At 41.0% G+C, this 20,874-nt stretch overlaps 1 protein-coding gene across 1 annotated transcript; it reads right to left on the minus strand.

Annotated features, from left to right (window-relative positions):
* Positions 1–188: 188 nt before the first annotated feature.
* On the minus strand, positions 189–20,787 carry zmym4.1 (zinc finger MYM-type containing 4, tandem duplicate 1). The gene is made up of 26 exons (XM_015039700.1): positions 20,530–20,787; positions 19,468–19,587; positions 19,071–19,147; positions 18,827–18,970; positions 14,665–14,897; positions 13,367–13,556; positions 13,089–13,292; positions 12,062–12,212; positions 11,313–11,428; positions 11,074–11,241; positions 10,326–10,476; positions 9,326–9,498; positions 9,103–9,247; positions 8,164–8,259; positions 8,047–8,078; positions 7,748–7,910; positions 6,796–6,908; positions 6,485–6,713; positions 5,517–5,753; positions 5,334–5,440; positions 4,519–4,696; positions 4,291–4,442; positions 3,301–3,415; positions 2,975–3,223; positions 2,271–2,400; positions 189–1,515 (listed from the first exon to the last, which is right to left on the minus strand). Exons 1-26 carry the CDS (start codon positions 20,738–20,740, stop codon positions 1,284–1,286), a joined length of 4,116 nt encoding a protein of 1,371 aa, XP_014895186.1. The 5' UTR covers positions 20,741–20,787; the 3' UTR covers positions 189–1,283.
* Between the last annotated feature and the right edge of the window lie 87 nt (positions 20,788–20,874).

The following is a 20,874-nucleotide window of genomic DNA, read 5'->3' on the forward strand; positions in this document are numbered from 1 at the left end:
TGTGACGTCAGTGATTGACACTTGAACGAGCGAATCAGATGCAAGGAGCAGCTGAGAACTGTGAAGGACGTGTGAACGTGTCTTATGGGGACATTCTGAGGACAGGGAAAGTCCTCATAACCCCACTAAACCCTCCCCCCTAAAATATAACTATCAGAGACCAGAGAAAAATAATTCAGGTTCACAAATTCAATTTAAGACATTATTTTATTAAAAAGAGAACAAACAATATAAAACAGACAGCTATAATCTAAGGACAGGAGGTTAAAATAACCAAGATACACATAACTTGCTGCAGTTACCCAGCATTATGATCCCAGGACTCATTTTAGATTCAACAATATCCCAAAAAATACCAAAAACTCATATCAAAATGGCAAAATATTGTGTTTCAGGTTAGTATTTGCTCTTCCTTTTACAATTTACCACTCCTTCAGTTACATTCAAATTGATTCTTATTCTCAAGATGTTAGAGAACAAACATCTTTGGATTAGCTCCCAGTACCCTCATTACTATTAATCATTATGGTCTCATTTCAGGTTGTGATACTGGCTTAGTTTTTGCAATACAACAAAATTTGACAGTTGTGTGAAAAGGCCTCTGGGATTGTTTCTTTTTTTTGTGGCTGGTACCCTGCATGTTTTAGATTTTTATGGTCTCGTTTACTTGATGTAAATGATTATCTCATGAGTAGGCTCCTGCTTAACCTTTTGTACTAGTTCAGGAATTTGAATTTGATATTTTGCAGCAGGTTCACATCTAAAACATCCAGGACACCATCACTCAAAGATTAAAATCTAACATGCATCTTTAGCTTTAAAGATATCAAATAATTTTCAGGAGCTAAAAAAAAGCCTAATGTAATAAAAGTGAATAAAGATCATAGACGATTTCAGTTATTGTTATTGGGCCAACAGCTCCTGAAACAAACTCAGCATTTACCTTTCAGAAAAGAAAACATGGCAGACTTGCGTGCACTGAAATGTTAGGAATCATAATACCTGGAAGGAAACCGAAAGCAACAAGATGCAACTAAACCGATGAGCTTTGTGTCTTCATCTTTGAGCAGCAGTAAACAGTCTGCGAGCTGAACAGTCTGCAGAAACAGTGTGCGTTTGAAAATGTGCAACTCTCGCTCAACAGAGTTTAGGAAAGGAACTTTTCTCCAGCTCAGCACATTTCTATCGTGAGTTACCGAGAACAAGTTGTAGTGAACATTTACGTTTATTTACATTTAGACAGCCAGTTGCAACACCACGAAAAGGTCACTTCGGTTCTTTTTTTAATCAGAGTCTTCATCCTCTTCTTCAGGTATAAAAGGCGGGTCAGAAACCACAGGCTGGTCTTTCTTGGTCCTGAGATGAAGCTCTCTGACAGTGAGGATGCGGATCAGCATGGACTCCATGGTGTTGTCGTCCAGCGGCGTGGACGAGAACCACAGCGGGCTGTTTGGGACGCAGCAACGCTCAGGGTGCAGGTAGAACATGTTGGTGCGCTGCTTCACCGATTCCGAGCTGGAAAAGAAATGCATCAAAACGCAGAGTGAGGATGAGGGGGACATTTTACTCCGTCAACAGTAACTTTGATCAACAGCTTCCCAAGCTTCTGTTGATGCTTTGCTTCGGCTATTCCCATCATTTTAATTCGCAGTAACAGATTGGGTTTTAAACTATTTTTCAAGTTTGTTAAAAAACTTAAACCCACAATAAAACTGGAAAGGTTTTAAAAATTAAGGGACAGACAACTGTTGTGTAAACAAATGAAAACTTGGCAAAAATTTATATTTAAATCAATTATTTGGGAAATTAAGACAAATTTACCACAAAAACCCAATTTCTTTAGCTGAATGTATATTAAAAGAAACAACGAAAGACATTTAATAGTTTCATTGAATATAGGATTTTAGCTCCAAGGTGATTATTCCCAAAAAATGTATTGGCTAAAAACTCAGTTCAAGGATGATGCATCTGTCGGGTTTTTATTGGATATTCTGTTTCTTCGTCATTTTGCTTTACATTTATCTTCTGGAGATGTTTTATGTGTTTTTTTAAGGTATGATATTTTTGTTTACTTATTTTAAGATGTATGCACACAAGAGAGATTACACAAACTTGTCTAAGAAAATTCTGTTTAAAGAACTATATTTTAATAAAATTAGGAGCAAAATAGCCTTGATGATGATGCATCTATCAGGCTGCATCAAATATTAATAGATAGAGGGAAAAACATTAAGAACCGAAAGGTGAGGTTGCATTTTTGTCCATCTCACCACTTGGAGAGGTAAAACTCATAAAGCCTGACTGGACAGCGAAGTGGGTTCTCCGTGTTCTCCATCATCTCCAGGATTTCCTCCTTACTCTCTTCCTCTTTACGCCTCTTTGCTGGAACTCCATCTGGATCTGAACACAATAATTACAGTCAGCTGTTGGGAGAAGTAAAGCCAAATCACTGAGGTTTGTCACCGTCTTTATGTCTCACCTTCCCTGCACAAAGAAATACGGTGTACTAGAAATTACCAAAAATATATGAATAAATTGGATTAAACTCAGTTTTCTATGGATTATATTTGAGTTTTTCCATCACTTTAAATGGTTCACCTGGTTCAAATTTAGCAAATTTGAACCAGGTGAAGCTAAAACTGCCACCGGAGGAGTTCTGAGTCTATACTCCAGTTACCAACGAATCAATTACTAAATTAGTTAAAAATTATTCCAATCAATCATTGACAATTAATTTCATTAATCATTTCAACACTAGCAGATGATTTCACTTATAAAGGCATTTTTCACAAGTTATAAAGGAAATAATCCAACAGTGGAACTGCTGCTTTTTATTAATAACTTATTTACTTACAACAAGCTCAGTACACTTGTCTTATTTCAAGTGTACTGAGATATTTGCACTAGAAATTAAGAAATACTTGGAAAGGTTTAGTGTTTTTGCAGTGCAAACCAATTGTTGTGTGAAATATACCTGACTCTGCTTCGTTTACAGGAATGGGTGGGTAGAAGCGCAGGAAGGTCGTCTTGCTGTTGTCCGGGTTGGTTTTGGTGCAGCGCATGACGTGGGCGAACGACAGCTGGCGGTGCTGCTCCACCGTGGTGAAGCCAAAGTATTTGCAGGAGAAGAAGAGCAGCGTGTTGAGGAGGACGATGGGGGAGTACGCCCCCAGCTGCTTGCACCCCCACAGGAACTCCTCCTCCACGCGGGAATGCACGTAACCTGCCAAGGAAAAACGCCGATAAATCGCAACAAATGCACGTCAAAGTTGGCGACTGCTGTGTCTGACGTTAACTCACCTCTGGGAGTGACGGTGGGCTGAAACCTTTTCAGCATGTTGGTGAAATCTGTGGAGAACTTGCTGTAGAAACGATCCATGAAGATGTTCTCCACTCGACCGTTTTCAAACAGATACTGCAGAGAGAGAGACAGAGAAGTCGATCAAAGTTTCTGGTGCAGATCAGCAGCAAAAAGCTCATTTTGAATATTCAACTGTTTAATTTGATTAGTAAAACTTCCATATACCAATTCATTAAGGCATACAAACAAAGTCGGTTTATAAAAAATGTAAACTTGCATAAAACCAATAAAGATGTATATATTTTTCATAGAAAAATGTTTTGCTATGATTCTGTTGGATGTCAAGCCACAAAAGATCAAGGCTAAAGATGCCGGCTGTTGAGAGTGCTGTGTCCAAGCATATTAGTGGAAAGTTGAGTGGAAGGAAAACATTGGAGGTCCTACAGCAGGAATCTTAAAGGTGACCTATTAGAGAAAAAAAGTATACTTCTGCCAAAAAACTAAAATTTTTTAAAGGATTTTGGAATTTTGAGGTTAATCTCAGAAGTTTTCCAGAGAAACATGGAAATTCCTGACTTTCAAAATCTGTAAATTTTTAACTTTTGAAACTCAAATTTCCACCTTTCCTCTCCCCAATACACTGTTGCACATTAAAGATTTTTACGCAATGAAATGCACTTTTTATTTTAGATGGAACTTTTATATTTGTGTGTTTCTGGTACGCCTGTAAATCTGACGCACGAGAGACATCCACCACCAACGATGGACAACAAAGCTGCTTCGCTTGGACAACTGGGGGTTAATTTCTGCTTCAGAAATAAAATAACCTGAACAGCAGAATAAAAACAATAAATATCTTTGTTGTCAAGCTCATATGTCTATTCAATAATTTAGTAAACAATGTTGTTTATTTAGCTGATTAAAATAGTTCCACTGCTAGCAGGAACACATTTTGGTCTAAAAACATTGTTTTAAATCAGAGTTTTCACCTGCTGGATCCCCAGGCAGAGGTAGAACAGGCTGTCGGGGGAGTACGGCTCTCCGTTCGGCCGCTTCACCTCGGTGATGAAGCAGCACAGACCGTAGCTGAGTTCAGCCGTGGTGCAGCGGAGCAGATCCTCCTTCAGCTCCAGGGGCCGCGCTGCGGACACACCAGACGTTACCATGGAAACCAAGCGTTTTTAAAGGAGCCTGGTCCCGCGGCGGGCCGGACTCACAGCCGAAGCGGCGCTGCTCCAGGTTGGGCTGCGTCTGCCTCCACTGGATCCAGCGCTTCCAGGCGTCGATGCCGTACTGGCTCTTCAGCTTCAGGATTTCAGCAGACACAGACTTCTTGGCCGAGCTTCTCGGCGGACTTTCTTCAGCTGCTTTCGCCAATCGCTGGGATTTACGACCCTGAAGGCAGAAGATGGGGGAGGAAATGAGGCGGAGCGCTGCCAGAGGTCTGTGCCAAAAACATCCCATAATTCTCCATTTTTACCAGTCAATTTTTAGAATGATACTGATGACATAAGCTGTTCGACTGCATTTAATTTTCCGTTTGGTTTAGTATTCAAGTTGAACAGAGAATCAACACAATGAGTTCAAGCCTGATCCAAACCCACCGATTCACTTCAGAGGCTCAAGGCTGAAATAAACCCAACATTTTAATTAAGATTTTACTGGATCCCATTTAAACCCACTCAAAGAAAAATAAACTTCTAAAAAACATTTAACACTGACGTGGAAAACTTTTTAAATGCCGCCGCCGTCCCTGAAAGCGTTACTGTTATGTTTCAGGCTGGTTTGGTTGGCAAATTCAGTTATATTTCTATTTATTTTGTATTTTTTCTGACGGATTAAACAGTGTGATTTTGTAAACTTTATACATGTTTTTTTTATTATAGTGACTTTATGAATTAAAATAAAAAAAAGAAAATCTGCCCAGCCTCTCCCCATAAAGCATCGCCCATATCGCCCTCTGCTACATCCCTGGTTTTAAGCTTTCCGTAACTCGGCCCCTGGTTGCTGCGACTCGGCTCTCCTCTCTCACCCTCTTGTCCCGGGCTTTCCTCTGAGCTTGTCTCCGTCTCGGCGCCGGCGTCGGACTCGGGGATCTGTTGCAGTGCTCCCTCAGCCGGGCCATCCTCTCCAGGGTTTCTGAAAGCGGCGCTGAACATCAGAGAAACGACCACAAACATCTCTCAGCAGCTCCAGCTCTGCGTTTCACTCTCACCGATGGAGAAATCCGCTTCGATGTCCATGGGCGGCGGGCCCTGCGGCGGCGGCGGCGGCTCCAGGTCCGGCACCGGGGACGGGACGGCGGCAGCGTCCAGGACCGGGTTCAGCTTTTCAGAGGAGTACTGTCGACCCGGCAGCCTGAGGCCGGCGTCGGAGCTCGTCTCCTCCCAGTTGTTCAGGAAGCTGGCCAGGTCGTCCGTATCCAGGTCGTCGCTGTAGTTGCTGATGTGGTCTGGAGGAAACAGCAGCAGAGACTCAAAGTTTACATCATAATGAAAACATTTTAATGAAAACAGATTCTACCTGGAGCTCAGGCTCCCTGAACAAATGCTTCACAAACTGAAACGATTAATCATCAGCTAATTCAGTAATCGATTAATCGTTAGCTGGAGTAGAGAGACATGAAAGAACAACCTCTCAGCCAAAATTAAATCAAAACTGCATAAAAACATTTTGCAGATTTAGCTTCACCTGGTTAATGTTTTAATCTCCCATTAAGCTCCTTTTCTGTCCAACTATTAATTGGTTAACAGAAAAATAATCATCAGATCTTTGCTGCACCGATTTGCTGCCAAGTTGAGCAGAAACAGAAACTTTTCACATGTTGATGTTCGGAGGATTTTTTAGCTGCAGATGCATCATTTCCTACAAAGTTTTACCGAAATGCTGTTATTGGCTTTCAGACAGTAAAATGTTTAATTTCTTATTTAAAGGTGGAATTAAATTATTTGCATCTTTTAATGCACTTCCATCCTTTCAATTTTTAACCTGCTTTGCCCTGATTGTTCTGACAATTAGATAAAACAATTTGCACATTTTACAGATTTTTCATTTAACCGCTTCAGTCTTTTGTTATTAATACTAGAAATGCATTAAAAAATGTAATTAAAACAATTATATTCCTGCTGATTATCTCAATAATCAATCTGATTTCATCCTCTGGTTGTTCCTGCAGAGTCTCACCATCTTGTGCCGGAGCCTCTTTGCTTTCTGACTCCTTCGCCGATGTTTTGTCTTTGCGCGTCTCCGTCTTGCTGCTCTTCTCCTCGTCGCCCTCGGCAACCATCTCGGCCATCAGGATGAGCTCCGCCTCGTACGGATCCGACGGGATCTTCTGCTTGATCTCCTGGATGGTCTCCACGATGCGCTCGGCGCTGTTCATCGTCACAGGGAGGAACATCGGCACCGGCAGCTGCAACGCGGACAAACAAGAGACAAACCTGAGCGAAGCTGATCGAGTTCAGATGAAATCAATAACCAATAATCAGGCTTACAGGTAGCGGCACGTTCAGAGGTCTGGGGACGAACTGGCTGTACATGTTCATGGGAACGGGAACGAAAACCGGGACTGGGACCGGCAGCACCATGACGCTGGGGAAGGCGTCTTCTACGGGAAGAGAGAAGGACAGTTTAGTGAGGACAGAGACGACGGCCTGCATGTTTTTAAATATCTAATAAATAAAAGATTAAATGTTGCTGTTTGCTCCAATGCTGAGAAAAACTCATTTGGATCAGAAACAAAACACGTTAGAAATATGATGTAAATCATTAATCCGAGCGATTTTAATGGATATCCAGCAGTAATAATTTAATAAAATAAACACTAGGTGGATATTTAAATCCAAATTTTGAAGTAACCTAAAGTATGAAAACATTATTTTTCTTTTTGCAACATTGTTTATTTAAAATTTCTCTCTATTTTTAGGTAAAACACTGCTACATGTTAATCTTATCTCTGTTTTTTCTGCTTATTTTTCACTAGAAAATTGTTTAATGTTAAAAAAGAAAAACTTGAAATTTTGCTCTGGAAATTTTCTTTTTTAAAATTGATTTATGGCTTATTGTTTTGTGGCTAAATATTGTTGATTATATCTTCATTTCCACCAATTTTGGAAAAAAAGGGGAAAAAAAAGAAAATTAGATAAACATGACATTTACTATAATCAAGCTATAAAATTCTGCATTTTATTTACAGAATATTTAATTTTTTTAAATGCATTTTGTTTTCAGCCACAACCAGCGGCTTCACTCAGATTCTGGCTGAAAACAAAAACATTTTAGCCAGAATCGGCGGGATTCTGGCTAAAAGCTTCCCAGGCTTTTATGATTTTATTTTATTCTCTGTGTAATTTAATTTTTATTGTGCAGCTCTTTGTGGTTTTTCTGTGAAAACTGCTTTCTGAACAAACGTTACTTCCTAAACGTGTGGGTCTGAATTGACTGTACCGGTCTGTGCCTCCACACTGGCCGTCTGCGTTTTGCAGGAAACTCCTTTGTTCTGCACCAGAGGTTTGCACAGCAGCGCTTTGTTCTTCAGTAACTTCGGCGCAGAAGGAGGAAGAGGAGAAGGAGGAGGATGGATCTTCGCTGTGTCTGTTTGGACGCTGATCTGCAAGACAAAAACACCAGAACTCAAAACGGCTCCAACAACCAGCAAGTGAAGAAATAAAATTCAATTATTTCACTCTTTTATTGCCATTTTCTGTCACTTATTAATCTGTTTGGGTTCATTTTCACTGACTTACATTTCCAGAGTTCTTGGTTTTTGACCTGGTGCCTGTTGAGACAAAAAGAGAAACTTTAGATGTGAAACAAAGAACCGGGTCAGACGGATAAATCAGAGTTTAGTCTGGGTTCTGTACTGAGGTGCGTGGGTTTGTCTGCCGATTTGGATCTCCCCGCCGGCTGGTCTGCGAGCGACATGACGCTGGCGATGACGGGCGTGGCCTCGCCGGCAGCTGCAGAACCAGAACACAAACAACCGGTCCAAACCGAGTCCCACAGCTACACGTCTGACCCAAACAGACCAGCAGATGTTTCATACAACAGAGAATGAAGTTTAACTGGACGCTTCAGTCGCTTCTCAACAAGATTCACAGACATGAAACTCTGCAGGTTTTCATTTTGGTCTGTTTTCTAATATTTGAACAAAATATGTTATTTATGTCCAAAGAAACTTGAGTTGACTCCACAGATGGATGATGGGAAGTTTGACGTCTAGGAGTCACTTCCCAGAAATTAAAGTAATCTTGCAAAAAAACATCTAAAATTATGATAATGTAATTTCATGAGAATTTGACAAAATAATCAGCTATCAAAAGCTGATTATTTATCAATAAATCAATTTATTGATAAATAATTTATCTATCAATTTCTCAGAATGCTGAGAAATCCAAATGACTTCCTAAATACATTTTCTTGACCTATAAACAATCATTTACATAAACCTGTAATAAAAATATGCTAAATTTTATTTCATTTTTAATCATTTCATGTTTCCTGTGCTGTAATCCATCATAAATATGTTAATAATATTAAAATTATAGATACATTTATTACATAAATCTAGGCCTGAAATGATTAATCTAATAACGATTAATCTAATAACGATTAATATATATATATATATAAATGCTGTTATTATTTGCATCTTTTAATGCATTTCTAGTATAAAAAGGATTAAGAAAATTTGGCCTTTTTTTATCTGATTAAGCAACAAAATAGCAAATGTCTAATTGTTTAATATTTTTTAACATTTTCATGCTCTGTAAATGTGAAATAAAGGTAAAAGTGATCTGGACCTTTGATGACCTCGCCCTGGGCCGCCACCCTATCGCAGCAGAACTTGAGCAGACAGCTGATGCCACAGAAATGTTTGACCTCCCCAAGCAGCGGCAGGCTCTGCTTCAGCTTCCCTTTACGCCCGCAGCTGTCGCACTTTGCTACCTGCAGGGGGCGCAGTTACAGCATCGTCATCGTCACTGAAAGCAAACGGCGGCTTCGGCGCGGATCGCGGTGGCTTACGTGGCAGAACAGCATGGTGTACTTGGAGCGGCACTCCTCGGAGCAGAACTCCTCGATGGAGCCGCCGTACTGGGCCGTCACCAGCTTCTTGGACACGCAGTGGCAGTAGACGCAGGAGTGGCAGTGCTTCCCCCAGTTCTTACTCAGCTCGTGCCTGAAGAGGAGCTTACAGCCTGGAAACGGGAACAGAACGCGGTTCTGCATCAAAATAATACGACTTCTGAGCAGCTTCTAGTTCAAATATCCAAGTACACTTCAAATAAGGCAAGACTAACTTAGAAGCAACATTTCAGCTCGTTTTAACATTTCCCTAATGTTGGTCTCACTGCTCGCTCCATTGGAACATTATTTCACTTCCAACATGAGAAAAAGGTCTCAATATAATCTGCCAGTGGAAGTAGACATTTTTAAAATCAACAATGATCTATTGACTAATACACTCATTGCTGAAACGTAAATTTGGTAAAATGTTGTGTTTTTTGCAGTGTAGTCATGGCAGAGTGTCATTCACTGCAAAAAACTAAATATATCTGGTGCAAATATCTCAGTACACTTGAAATAAGACAAAACTACCTGATGAGAAACTTTTCAGGAAGAAATATGAGTTTGTTTAAAGTCACTAATTCTTGAATGTGGATAAAGGCTACTAGTTTCAGAATGTTTCACTAATAATATGGAAAAATTGTCGTTAGTGAAACATTTGAGAATCCAATAAATTTCCCTTTATAAATTTTTAAATGAGTCAGTATTCAGTCAGGAAGTAAAAAACTTGAATTTAAATGACAAAAAATGTTGAAGTCCAGATTATAAAGTGACAAATCAGAGATAAGCTACATGATTTAAACTAAAATGAGTCAAACTAAATGGTGGTATTTTTCGAACAAGGCTGCGTTGTTGTACATTAGGAACTAGAAAGAGGATCAAAGTCTAAAAATCTGATATTTTTTCAACATTTTATTTGCTGCGTATTTTCCCCTGTCAGTGGAGCCGCTGCGCTCACCGTCGCTGCAGAAGTAGCAGTCCTTGTTGTTGATCCTCTTGGCCTCTCTGGTGATCTTTTCGATCTTGCAGTACTCACACAGACTCATCACGGCGTTGGCCTTCTTGTACTCCATCGAACAGTCGGAACCGCACAGGAAAATGATTTTATCCTGGAGAAACACGGGAACAATCACTCCGGAGTGAGAAAACCCGACTCTGGGATCATTTATCCGTTTGGATCAGGGGGTCCAGAGTGCATCTAAAAATAATACAAATGTGGCCTGGAGACGCAGGTGGACACTTTCATTTGTAAGTTTCTTAAAACAGAAAATGCAAAGTATTTGTCTTTTTATAACCAAGCTTTGCCAAAAGGTGAAACCATTAATATTCATAGACTTTTACCGAAATGATTGATTAAACTTGGCTAAATAAACGTTTTGAAAGAAAGCGGCCCGGATTCTATTATTACTGAAAAATCTGTTCAGTCGAGTCGAAAAGAAACTGAAAACTAGATGCTTTTCTTTTAATACAGCAAACATGCAAAATCTACCATGGAGTATTAGGTCACTGGAAAATTTCCAACAACAAAAAAAATCTAATTTTGAGTCATCTCTGAAATTTTCTACAAAAAAACTTGGAAATTTCTGAGTTTCAAGGAGAAATTTAATCTCAGTTTATGACTTTTTGGTGGAAACTTTCAACTTTTTTATTTAAAAAATATTCATCATCTCAGGTTTAGTAAAGCGTGGCGTCTCGTTTCCTGCTACCTTTATCTGGATGAGCTCCGGTTTGGAGGTGACCACCTGGCTGCACTGGAAGCAGTTGAGCTTCAGCGCGTCGACCAGCTGCGTCGGCGTGGCGGTCTGGGCCTGGGCCGACCCCACCGGCAGCTTGGTGAAAACGTTCAGCTGCGGCTGGCTCTTCTTGAACTTCTCCTGTGAAACAGAAACAATGTTAGCGTTTCACCTGCAGAGCGAATGAAGCGGCTGCGTCGTGGCGCCTCTACCTGGAACGTCATGACGCACGGCATGCTGCAGAAGTTTCTGATGGAGGTGTCCGACATGGCCAGGTGGTACGAAGGAACCGTGTTCTTCCCGCAGTTGTCACAGTTTAATCGAGCTCCTGCAGAGGAACGTTCGAACCGAGACGTTACTGAAATATCACAGCTCAGTCCTGCGTCAGTCACAAAAGAAGCTGATAGAATATTAGGAACGTTGTGATCTCTGTTCAGTCCATCCTCTCCGTTTGCGCTTCAGTATCTACAAAACTGTTTGTCTCAGGTGTTCCCAGCTGCTTCACACTTGATGATAATGGAAGAACTAACATGTCAAACTATTGCAACATTGAACAAAATAAGAACTTTAAATATATAAAAAAAGTGGAGGTGCAACAAGTTCGCTTTGTGTTCTTGCAATTGACAGAAATTTTAATATTGTTTATCTATTTCTGTATTGGTTTTGTCTTTTTTTAACTTGTTTATGTAAAGATTAAAAATTACCCAAATAAATAAACTGTCTTGTTAATGTAAATTAGCTGCTTTTCAGTCTCAACTGATCATAAAATCTCTGCAGAAAGAAACATCAGAGTGTAAGGAAACGGAAACATTCACCGTCTACAGGAATAACAGCCCTCAGATCACAGTTTGGGAGAATCACAGAATATTGACGTTTTAACGTCACAGACAATCAAAGATAACTGCAGAGTTTTCATCTCCCCGCTTTGACGTCCAGCGGAAGGAAACGTGTGCAGCCGCACCTGAAGAGCTGACGCTCTGGACCTTAAACGCCATCAGGCAGCTGTTGCTGCAGAACATGTTGACCGACTCGTCGCTGTTTTTGTTGCTGAACATCTGGGGCAGCATGTGTGGCGCGCGGCACATCGTGCACGGCAGAATCACCTTCGTTTTCTGGCAACAAACGAAAAGCAATCAAGTTCATTTGTACAGCACATTTCAGCACTGAGGCAGTTCTTGGTGCTTTACATCATGAAAACATCAAACATCAAATATCACAGTCAACCAGAGAAAGAAAAATGCATCGTTAAAATCATCGATACACATCAAATATGTTGATCAGTTTGTCTAGTGCCTCAGCTAGAAGTAGAGATTTTAGAGCCAAAATTTCTGGAAAAAACTAAATCTTATCAAGTGTTTTAGGTTTAGATTTTAAAGTAAATATCCAAGTAAAATAAGACAAAAATCTAACTTACGATTAACTTTTCAGCAAGATATCAGATCTTATTTCAAATAAATAAGTCCTTATTTATTTTAAAACGTACTAGTTTCACTAAGATTATTTCACCAGCAATAAAATTTTCCCGCTTTAGAAGTAAATAACATGACAGTGAAAATAGTTTTTAACAACATTAAGGAATTATTTACTTAAAATAACCCCTTACATCTTTCTGAAAATGTACTTGTAAGTTAGTTTTGTCTAATTGTAATAACTAGAAAGCAGACTAAAAATAGTAAGATTTTGTGTTTTTGCAGTGTAGGAACTAGTTTCAGGTCAATAATTTGTTGATATTGATAAAACAAGTTCTACTGGCAGATTATTTCATTTATAATGTGGGAAAAATGTCAAGTTATAAGTGAAATCATCTGCCTGTGAAACTAGAACCTTTTTAATCAATTATTTACTTAAACATTCTCCTATTTCTTGCTGAAAAGTTACTTGCAAGTTAATATTTTATTTGCAGTGAACTGTCTGCGGTAGAAAGTGGAGTGAAACTCCTGTCGGTGTTTCTGCAGCGCGGGTCAGGCAGCGGCGAGGCGTTCAGGTACCTCCTTGTATTTGGCCAGGCAGTCCATGTTGCAGAGCGTCTTGCTGCTGTCCTCCAGCTTCAGCATGACGGGTTTGCTCTGGCAGAACGAGCCGCAGCTGGCGCAGCCCGCCATCGTCAGGTTGTTGACGGTGCGGAAGCGGTTGAAGCACGCGTCGCTGCACATCTTGTGGACGGTGCCGCGCAGGATCACCTCGTGTTTGCTCTGCGGACAGAGCAGAAAAATGTAGCTTCACAGCGGCGAGCCAGTAGAACCGGGTTCTGGTCCGCTGAACTCACGGTGCTGAATCTGGAGCACATGCTGCAGAGCGACTGCGTCTGCGGCGCTTTGCACGGCGCGGCGGCGGCACGGATGCTCTGCGTGTGTTTCTTGTAGTTGAAGGAAGTGACGCAGTTCTGGCTGCAGAACTCCTTCATGGCGCCGTTGGCATCTGGAGCCAGAATCGCATCCTGGGTCCGGAGGATCAACCTGCAGGAGAGCAGCGCAGCCGCGTCACAGAGCCGATCGAGACCCGATTGGCTCAGAGGGGAGCGGGGCGATAAAACCATTTTATTCACTAAAAACAGATTTGGAAAATCTGGATTTTCCCCCCCTGGTGTTTCCAGAGTGTCAGCGCGCCCACGGCGGCCATCTTGTTTAACAATCATGTTTAAAGCTTCTGTTTAACGGACTTTTAATTCAAATCACCTCTGTGACAGAATATCAGGACCAGCCCAAGAATTTTTTACTTTCAGTTACGAGAATCAAATCTGGACTTAAAGTTTATAATTATTCTGTGATAAAAATAAAAATGATGCCAACTATTTATTACAACTTTTTAGGTAATTTTAGCCCCACAAACAAACGAAGCTCTTGATAAACATTCCCATCTATAAAATGCCTCTTTAGGACACAAGTCATGAAAATGTGATTTCTGTCACTAATCTGCATTTAATCATGTTTTCAAATTTATTGATACGTTTTAACTGAACTAACAGTGGAGCAAAATATTAAAACTAACAAACCCAACAATACGGATAGTTTTAGTTTTTTAATTAATTGGAATTTATTCAATTTTAGTGGTGAATCAAAATCTTGTGAGAAATTTATCGCGATAAATAAATCGATAAACGATTTGATAGTTATAATATTACAATAATAACATTGACAGAAAATAATGCTGGAACGAAACCGTCATTTTAGGGGAACTTCAACATGAAAATAACGTATTTAAATCAGAAATGTTCTGAAGTTATACTTTGCTGTAAGTTTTACAGATAATTTTAATATTTCATCTTTTAACACATTAGCCTGAAATTATTATCAGCTGCAGAACTTTGAAACAATGGAGCAAACTAAGAAACAAACTGATTTTTGCTTTTTTCATTAAAAAAACTTAATTTTAATTCTCTTTCTGGCAACATTGGATCTTTAATCTGCTAATATTACGACTATACTCATATTTTGGTCCTAATATTCTGTCATATAAACCACAGATTGAGATAAAAAACACTTTTTGAAATATTTTCTGTCATTTGTAGTTCCTCTCTTTAGAAAAGTGAGGATCAGGTTTTTGGCGGCGTGCTGCTGTTGTTACTTTTGGCAGAAGACGCAGGGCTTGGTGGCTCCTTTGGAGGAGGGCAGCGACGCGGAGAGGCAGGAGGTGGAGCAGAAGAGCGCCGGCGAACCCTTCCTCTGGAACGCCGTCTGTCCTTTCATCAGGTTCTTCCTGCAGTTGGAGCAGGACATGTGGACGGAGGACGGGTTGACGCACGGCAGCGTTTCTCCGGACGGAGACACGGAGAACACCGAGCCGATCCGCAGGTCGTCCTGTCGACAGAGGAACCGCCCGGTCAGGAGACAACGTCACAAACACCAGACGCCATCTTCCTTCTCAGCAGCTGGGCTGCGATGTCAACCGAATTATTGGTTTTGGATCAAAGTAGCAGCAAAATGCATAAGCAGCAGATGAGCATCCATACGACAGAGTATGAACGTTTTTTATTTTTACCGTTTTCTCTGACTGTCTTCTTAAATCCAAGGTTAGCTGATGATTCGTGTTATTTTTCTAGATTATTTGAGAGAAAGATTACATAAATCCATTGGGATTTTACCTTTTCCTGCATTATTATTTTTTATAAGATCTTTGGTCTGTATTTTAATCGGGCCAAACAGAAAAAAAACACTAAAGAGTATTGGGGTCATTGCAGCCAAAGCAATAATAACAAATCCACAAAGTAGGAAATAAATTTTCTCCAAAAACGTTATTTAAAAAAAAAGTAGAAAAAGCTGAATATTCTCACGTTGAAAAGTCCTTAAAAGAAAATTTTCCATGATTAAAGGGATAAATTAACAATAAAAACTCAGATATTTTCTGAAATATCTGCAACCTGTCTGGTTCTGATCCAGGAAACGGAACAGATATTTTCTGCATCTCCTAAATTTACCACTTCAGTCAAACAATAATAAAAATTTAGTTCTGATATGGCAAATTTATGCCTCTAGTCATGGAAAATTATAATTTTGTCTTTTCATCATCAGATAACAACCAGATTTTTTTCCCATAAATATGAAATTAATCTAGCTCACACCATGAAATAACTGACAGAAAAATCCAATTCTTTGAAACTGGAGCCTTTATTGGTCCCTCTGAACAAACAAAAAAAACTTTTTCAAATATTTTCCATATGAGTTTCATTTTGTATCATATTTGATACATCAGGTCACAATGCTCAAAGATGATTTTTTCTTGAACAAAAACATAATAAAATAACTCAGATAAGTTGTTAATTCCAAACATAAAAAGTGCTACAACAATGCAGCAATAACAAATCCACCAATGGAACTGGCAGGGTGGCAGTCTCGAGAACATATCATTTCAGTCATTTTCTACACATATTGTGGCTCACAACCTTTTTATTTTGCATTATGATAGGCTTGGAAACAGTTTCTGTCCTTGTTCAGACAAAGATGTTTCCACAGAACACATGGCAAAGTGGACCACACAGGGCTTGCATCTCTGTCGGGTTTCCCATGTTGGGAAATGATTGAGGCCATCCTTTCTCACATCAGGGGGCAACTCAGTGGTTTTCCTCCTCCTAGGAGGGGTTGGCGTTGCTTCCGGAGAGGACAAAGTGGCAACAGAGGCCTGAAACCTTCGCAGGGGCAGGTGTTTCTGCCTGGGATGCAGTTTCTCCAGGTCTCTTCTGTAGCGGATCCATGCATTGATTACTGCCACCGTGATGGTGTGCCACCAAATGTAGATGTACCATCTTTGGGATCTGAAGCTGAACTTGTACAATGCAGAAAGCATATCAAGAAGGTCAATGCCTCCCATGAACCTGTTGTAAGTGTCAACAATGGTCGGTCTAGGAACCATTATGTGGGTTTTGGCTTTTCGATCCCAACGCTTCACACTGCCCAGTGGTTCAACACCAACAAAAGAAGAGAGCAGGTTCACAGCTTTGTTGTCATACCATCTCACAATGATGTTGTTTTCCTGGTTTACTCTGAAATCCAGTGACCCTCTTCCCTTTTTCTTCAGTTCTTTCTCATCCATCAGTTGGCAATTCTTCACCCTGTTCATTCGGACTGTGCCTATGTAGTAGATTCCTCTTTGTTTCAAGTGCCAATGGAACTGACGTAAAGAAATTGTCAGCAAAAACTTTGTGATTCTTTCCTGCTGGAAGGGTTGAGGTCATTTTCAGGACAACGTCTCCTGTAGCACCAACGTCAGATTTCTCTTGGCCAAGATTTCCTCCCCCTTGGCACACATCAAAGTCATATAGATAGCCACTTTGCCCACCACGTCCCCACATCTTGAACCCCCACTTGTGAGGTTTTCCTGGCATGTAGCACCGTAGATGTGATTTTCCTTTGAAAGGCACCATGATTTCGTCAACAGCGTGACATTCTTCAGGTGGTATGGAAAGAAAGCGTTGGCGTAGTTTCTCCAACCATGGCCTGAGTTTCCACACTTTATCTTGTTTTGCATCCTCAGACACATTGAGGTTATTCTGAAAGTGAATCACTGTCAGCAAATCCAGGAATCAACCCCTTGACATCACATCACAAACTGGGGGGTACCTTGTCTCCATCTCCCAGTAAGCTCGTACGTTGGGCATCTGTACTAACCCCATGTGCATATACATACCCAGAAGTTGCTCGATTTCTTGGGTATTTGTGTTAACCGACTTTCCATTTTTCTGCACACTGTACAAGTTTGTTTCTTCTGCAATTTCTTGTAGCATGTCCGCAGTCACAAAATCTTTGAAGTACTGACATGGTGTCCAGTCAAGCCTCTCTTCAGAGTCTTCCTCAACAGGTTCCACAAACTCAGGAGACGGGGCTTCAAACTGTTTTTTTCCCCAGCGATACTCCTTCCTTTTCACTTTGCTCTTTCCCGACTGCTTTGGTGTTTTGTCCTTTGGGATTTCTGGTGCTTCATCATCATCATCCTCATCTGGGTTATCCTCTTCTTCACCATCTCCGCTATCTGGGTATTCCTCCATCCTTGCAGGAGTCCATTCCTCATCCTCATCCTCCCCTAGCTGCTCGATGTCACCTGAATTCCCATCCATAATCATATTCAGAATATCTTCAACAGTGTATGTCTTTGCCATCTAAAAAAAAACCACACAGCCACAAAAAACAGACTGTTTATCTTTGAATTGGTCAGTTTTCAATGAAAATAAGCAAAAGGTGCAAGTTGCATATCTATTTTTAAGCTATAAATGTACCAAATTATGAACATGCAAACATCTTTAGTTTATATGAAAAGACTGTACATTGCTTGACGTGATGTAAAATACATGAAGTACAATAAAAAAGACAATTGACTGATTTTTCGAGTTAACTGACCCACTGTATCAAATTTGATGGATCACTTTTCAACACGATTTTACAAAGAAATTATGATAAAATACTAAGTAATTTTACACTGCATCAACTCAGTAAGTTTTCCTATTGATGGTTCACCCCAAAACAAATGTTTTTTCTTACCTTAACAGTCTAAAATTGGCAAAGTTTTCCTGCTGAAACCGCATGTGCCCCAGTCCTTTGCCATGGCAGTCTTGTAATATCAGTGGAAAGGCCTCTGGTGAGAAAGTTACTGCCCCCTGTTGGATTATCAGTGGATTACCAGGTAAAAGTTTGACTTCCTGTGTTTTAGCCCAGTGAGTGCAAACTGTCCAGCTGCAGCAGAGCCCTGGTAACGAGCTGCTCGTTGGATTCAGGTGCTGCAGCTGGGATGCATCCAGCAGCTGCAGCACAGCAGCTTTAACACATGACAGCTGCTGTGCTGCAGCTGGCCAATGCCACCCGAAGCCGACTTTTTCACGGCGATCTGAACAGTCCGTTCATTTCAATCCATAGAGTCTGATCTGTTCTGCTTCCATATGTGGAACTAAATTGTATCCGATTGTTTTAAAAGTAGATGTGTTTCCATTGACCATAAAATTGAGCAATTTAATATTTTTTAAAATAAATTTCCTTAACTGAAACTGAAAGTTTGGCGGCGACTCAGACTTTATATCAGCTTCCTTCATCTGCTTCTGATCTGGAGACGATACTTTCCGCTCGTTACTGAATAACTTTAAAATCCATCCATCCATCGTGGCGGCCATCTTTACAGCCACAAACAGAGCGCTGCTACGTTCTTCTCCTTCGCATGCAGGTCTCAAACCTTTTACACTGAAGTCTGATTGTGGTTTGGTTTAATTAGTTAATTTTTTTTTGATGAACCACCGGGCTGTGCTCACCTTGGCGGGTTCGTCCTTGACGCTGGCCGTAGATGTGGAGGAAATCAGCGCCTGTTCGTATTCCTCGTCCACCGGCTCGTCCTTCACTTTGGCCAGAGGCGGCGAAGGAGACGACTTCCTCTCTTCGGTCTCCGTCTGCCCCTCCTGCTTCAGGGAGAAAAAAACACTCAGACTTCAACGACGACCAGAAGGAAGAAAGATTTAGCTTTGAAAAATAAATATTTTTAACCGAGGAGCGACTTACAGAGTCTGATCTGGGGAAGGACAACTTCACCACTTTCATCCCGTTGACCACGGCAGCAGGGGAGGAGCTGTCTCTCCCTGGAGACAGGAGGAGAAAAACGGGTCTGGTACGAGAAATTTTAAAATAACAATTTAAGAGCTCAAACTAACTTATTGATTAATTTTTGGTGTTTGAAGATTTAATTTTTGGAAAAAGGTTTTTTGGTTTTAAAGCTGGATTATTGTTCCAGACCCATAAAGACAAACACTGAGCCGTTTGGTCTTTGCTACATCAGATCCGTTCCTTGCAGCTGAAGCGGCTCGGCTCGCTGCCGCCATCGGCTCGCTGCCGCCATCGGCTCGCTGCCGCCATCGGCTCGCTGCCGCCATCGGCTCGCTGCCGCCATCGGCTCGCCTACCTGTGCTTCCCGCTGACGGAGACGGAGACGAGCTTGACTGCATCAAATCTGAAGCTGACGGTTTCACGTCAGCTCCCTCCTCCTCTTCCTCAGCGGAGTTTCCATCTTCCAGTGTGGAAACTACGAGGGGAAATAAAAACCAAGACATTAATCCACCGCCTCAAACCTGAAAAGTGTAACAAATGTTGCAGTTTTGAGTCCATTAATGCCCTGTGCTGTAGTCCACTTCTTGCTTTTGGAGCGTTCAGACCGAACCGAGACCGAGGTTTGGAGGCGGAGCAGAGTTCGCTTTTTGATTACACATTCACGCCTCCCCGACCGGACCGGACCGTTTAGGAAAACGGATTGAAGCCGTGATGATTTACGCCTTCGTGCTGCTCATTCATATCACTGCTGCTCTGCATGTTGACCGTTTACATCCAGTTTTTCTCAGGGTGTGTTTAGGGCTGAAAAACATCAGTAATTACTGATATCAGTAGATATCAGTAATTATTGACTAGCTTTTGTTCCAAATATCTGAAATACTGCCAAATCGAGATGCAGCCTTTCCTGTTTTACCCTCAATTTCCTCCAGAGACGTTTATCTCATTTTGTCCTTTCGCTACACGCTGCTTTTTCTTTCTAACCAGTTATGATGCACAGCGGTAAAATCTGAAACTGCTGCTGTGCAAGTTGCTCAGCAGGTTGTTGCTAGGTAACCAAAGAGAGAGAGGGTTAGTTGATGCCACCATCCTAGCTTAGCCAGCCACACAAGATGATGCTCTGCCTACATCTCCCAGAATGCTGTGCGGTTCTGGATCGGAGTTCGGTGAAATTGTTGAACATTTTATTAGACACATTTTCAACTGATATTGATAACATATCTATTACGATGTTTATTGTTACTGATTGTTTTTCCATTGAACACATAATTGCACAATTGAACATTTAGAAAAAAACGTTTTCTTAATGGAAACACAGCAATTTCTCAAAAATTCCCATTTTTTTATAAAGTTCTGATGCATGGATGAGGTTTATTTTTTTGGCTGTATCAAAATTTAATGGAAAAACTACACTGCATACCTGTGTTTGTGTTTGTAGGTGAGCGGTTCTGCTCCTCATCCTCCTCCTTCATCAGAGCTTCCTGCTCCATCTGGTCCACCGTCCCGATGTCCATCATCTCGTCAAGGTCGTCGGCTGCAGACGCGCTCAGCTTAGCAGCAAATGACGATTTCTCCTCTGATGTCCTGCTGTCCTCTTCCTCCGCCTCCATCCTGCTCTCTTCCTCCTCCATGTTCTCCTCTTCTTCCTCCTTCCTGTTCTCCTCTTCTTCCTCCTTCCTGTTCTCCTCTTCTTCCTCCTTCCTGTTCTCCTCCCCTTCCTCCTTCCTGTTCTCCTCCCCTTCCTCCTTCCTGTTCTCCTCCCCTT

Source organism: Poecilia latipinna, unplaced genomic scaffold, assembly GCF_001443285.1.
Source record: "Poecilia latipinna isolate Pla-1442-1.1 unplaced genomic scaffold, P_latipinna-1.0 Scaffold480, whole genome shotgun sequence".
Classification (NCBI taxonomy): Eukaryota; Metazoa; Chordata; class Actinopteri; order Cyprinodontiformes; family Poeciliidae; genus Poecilia; species Poecilia latipinna.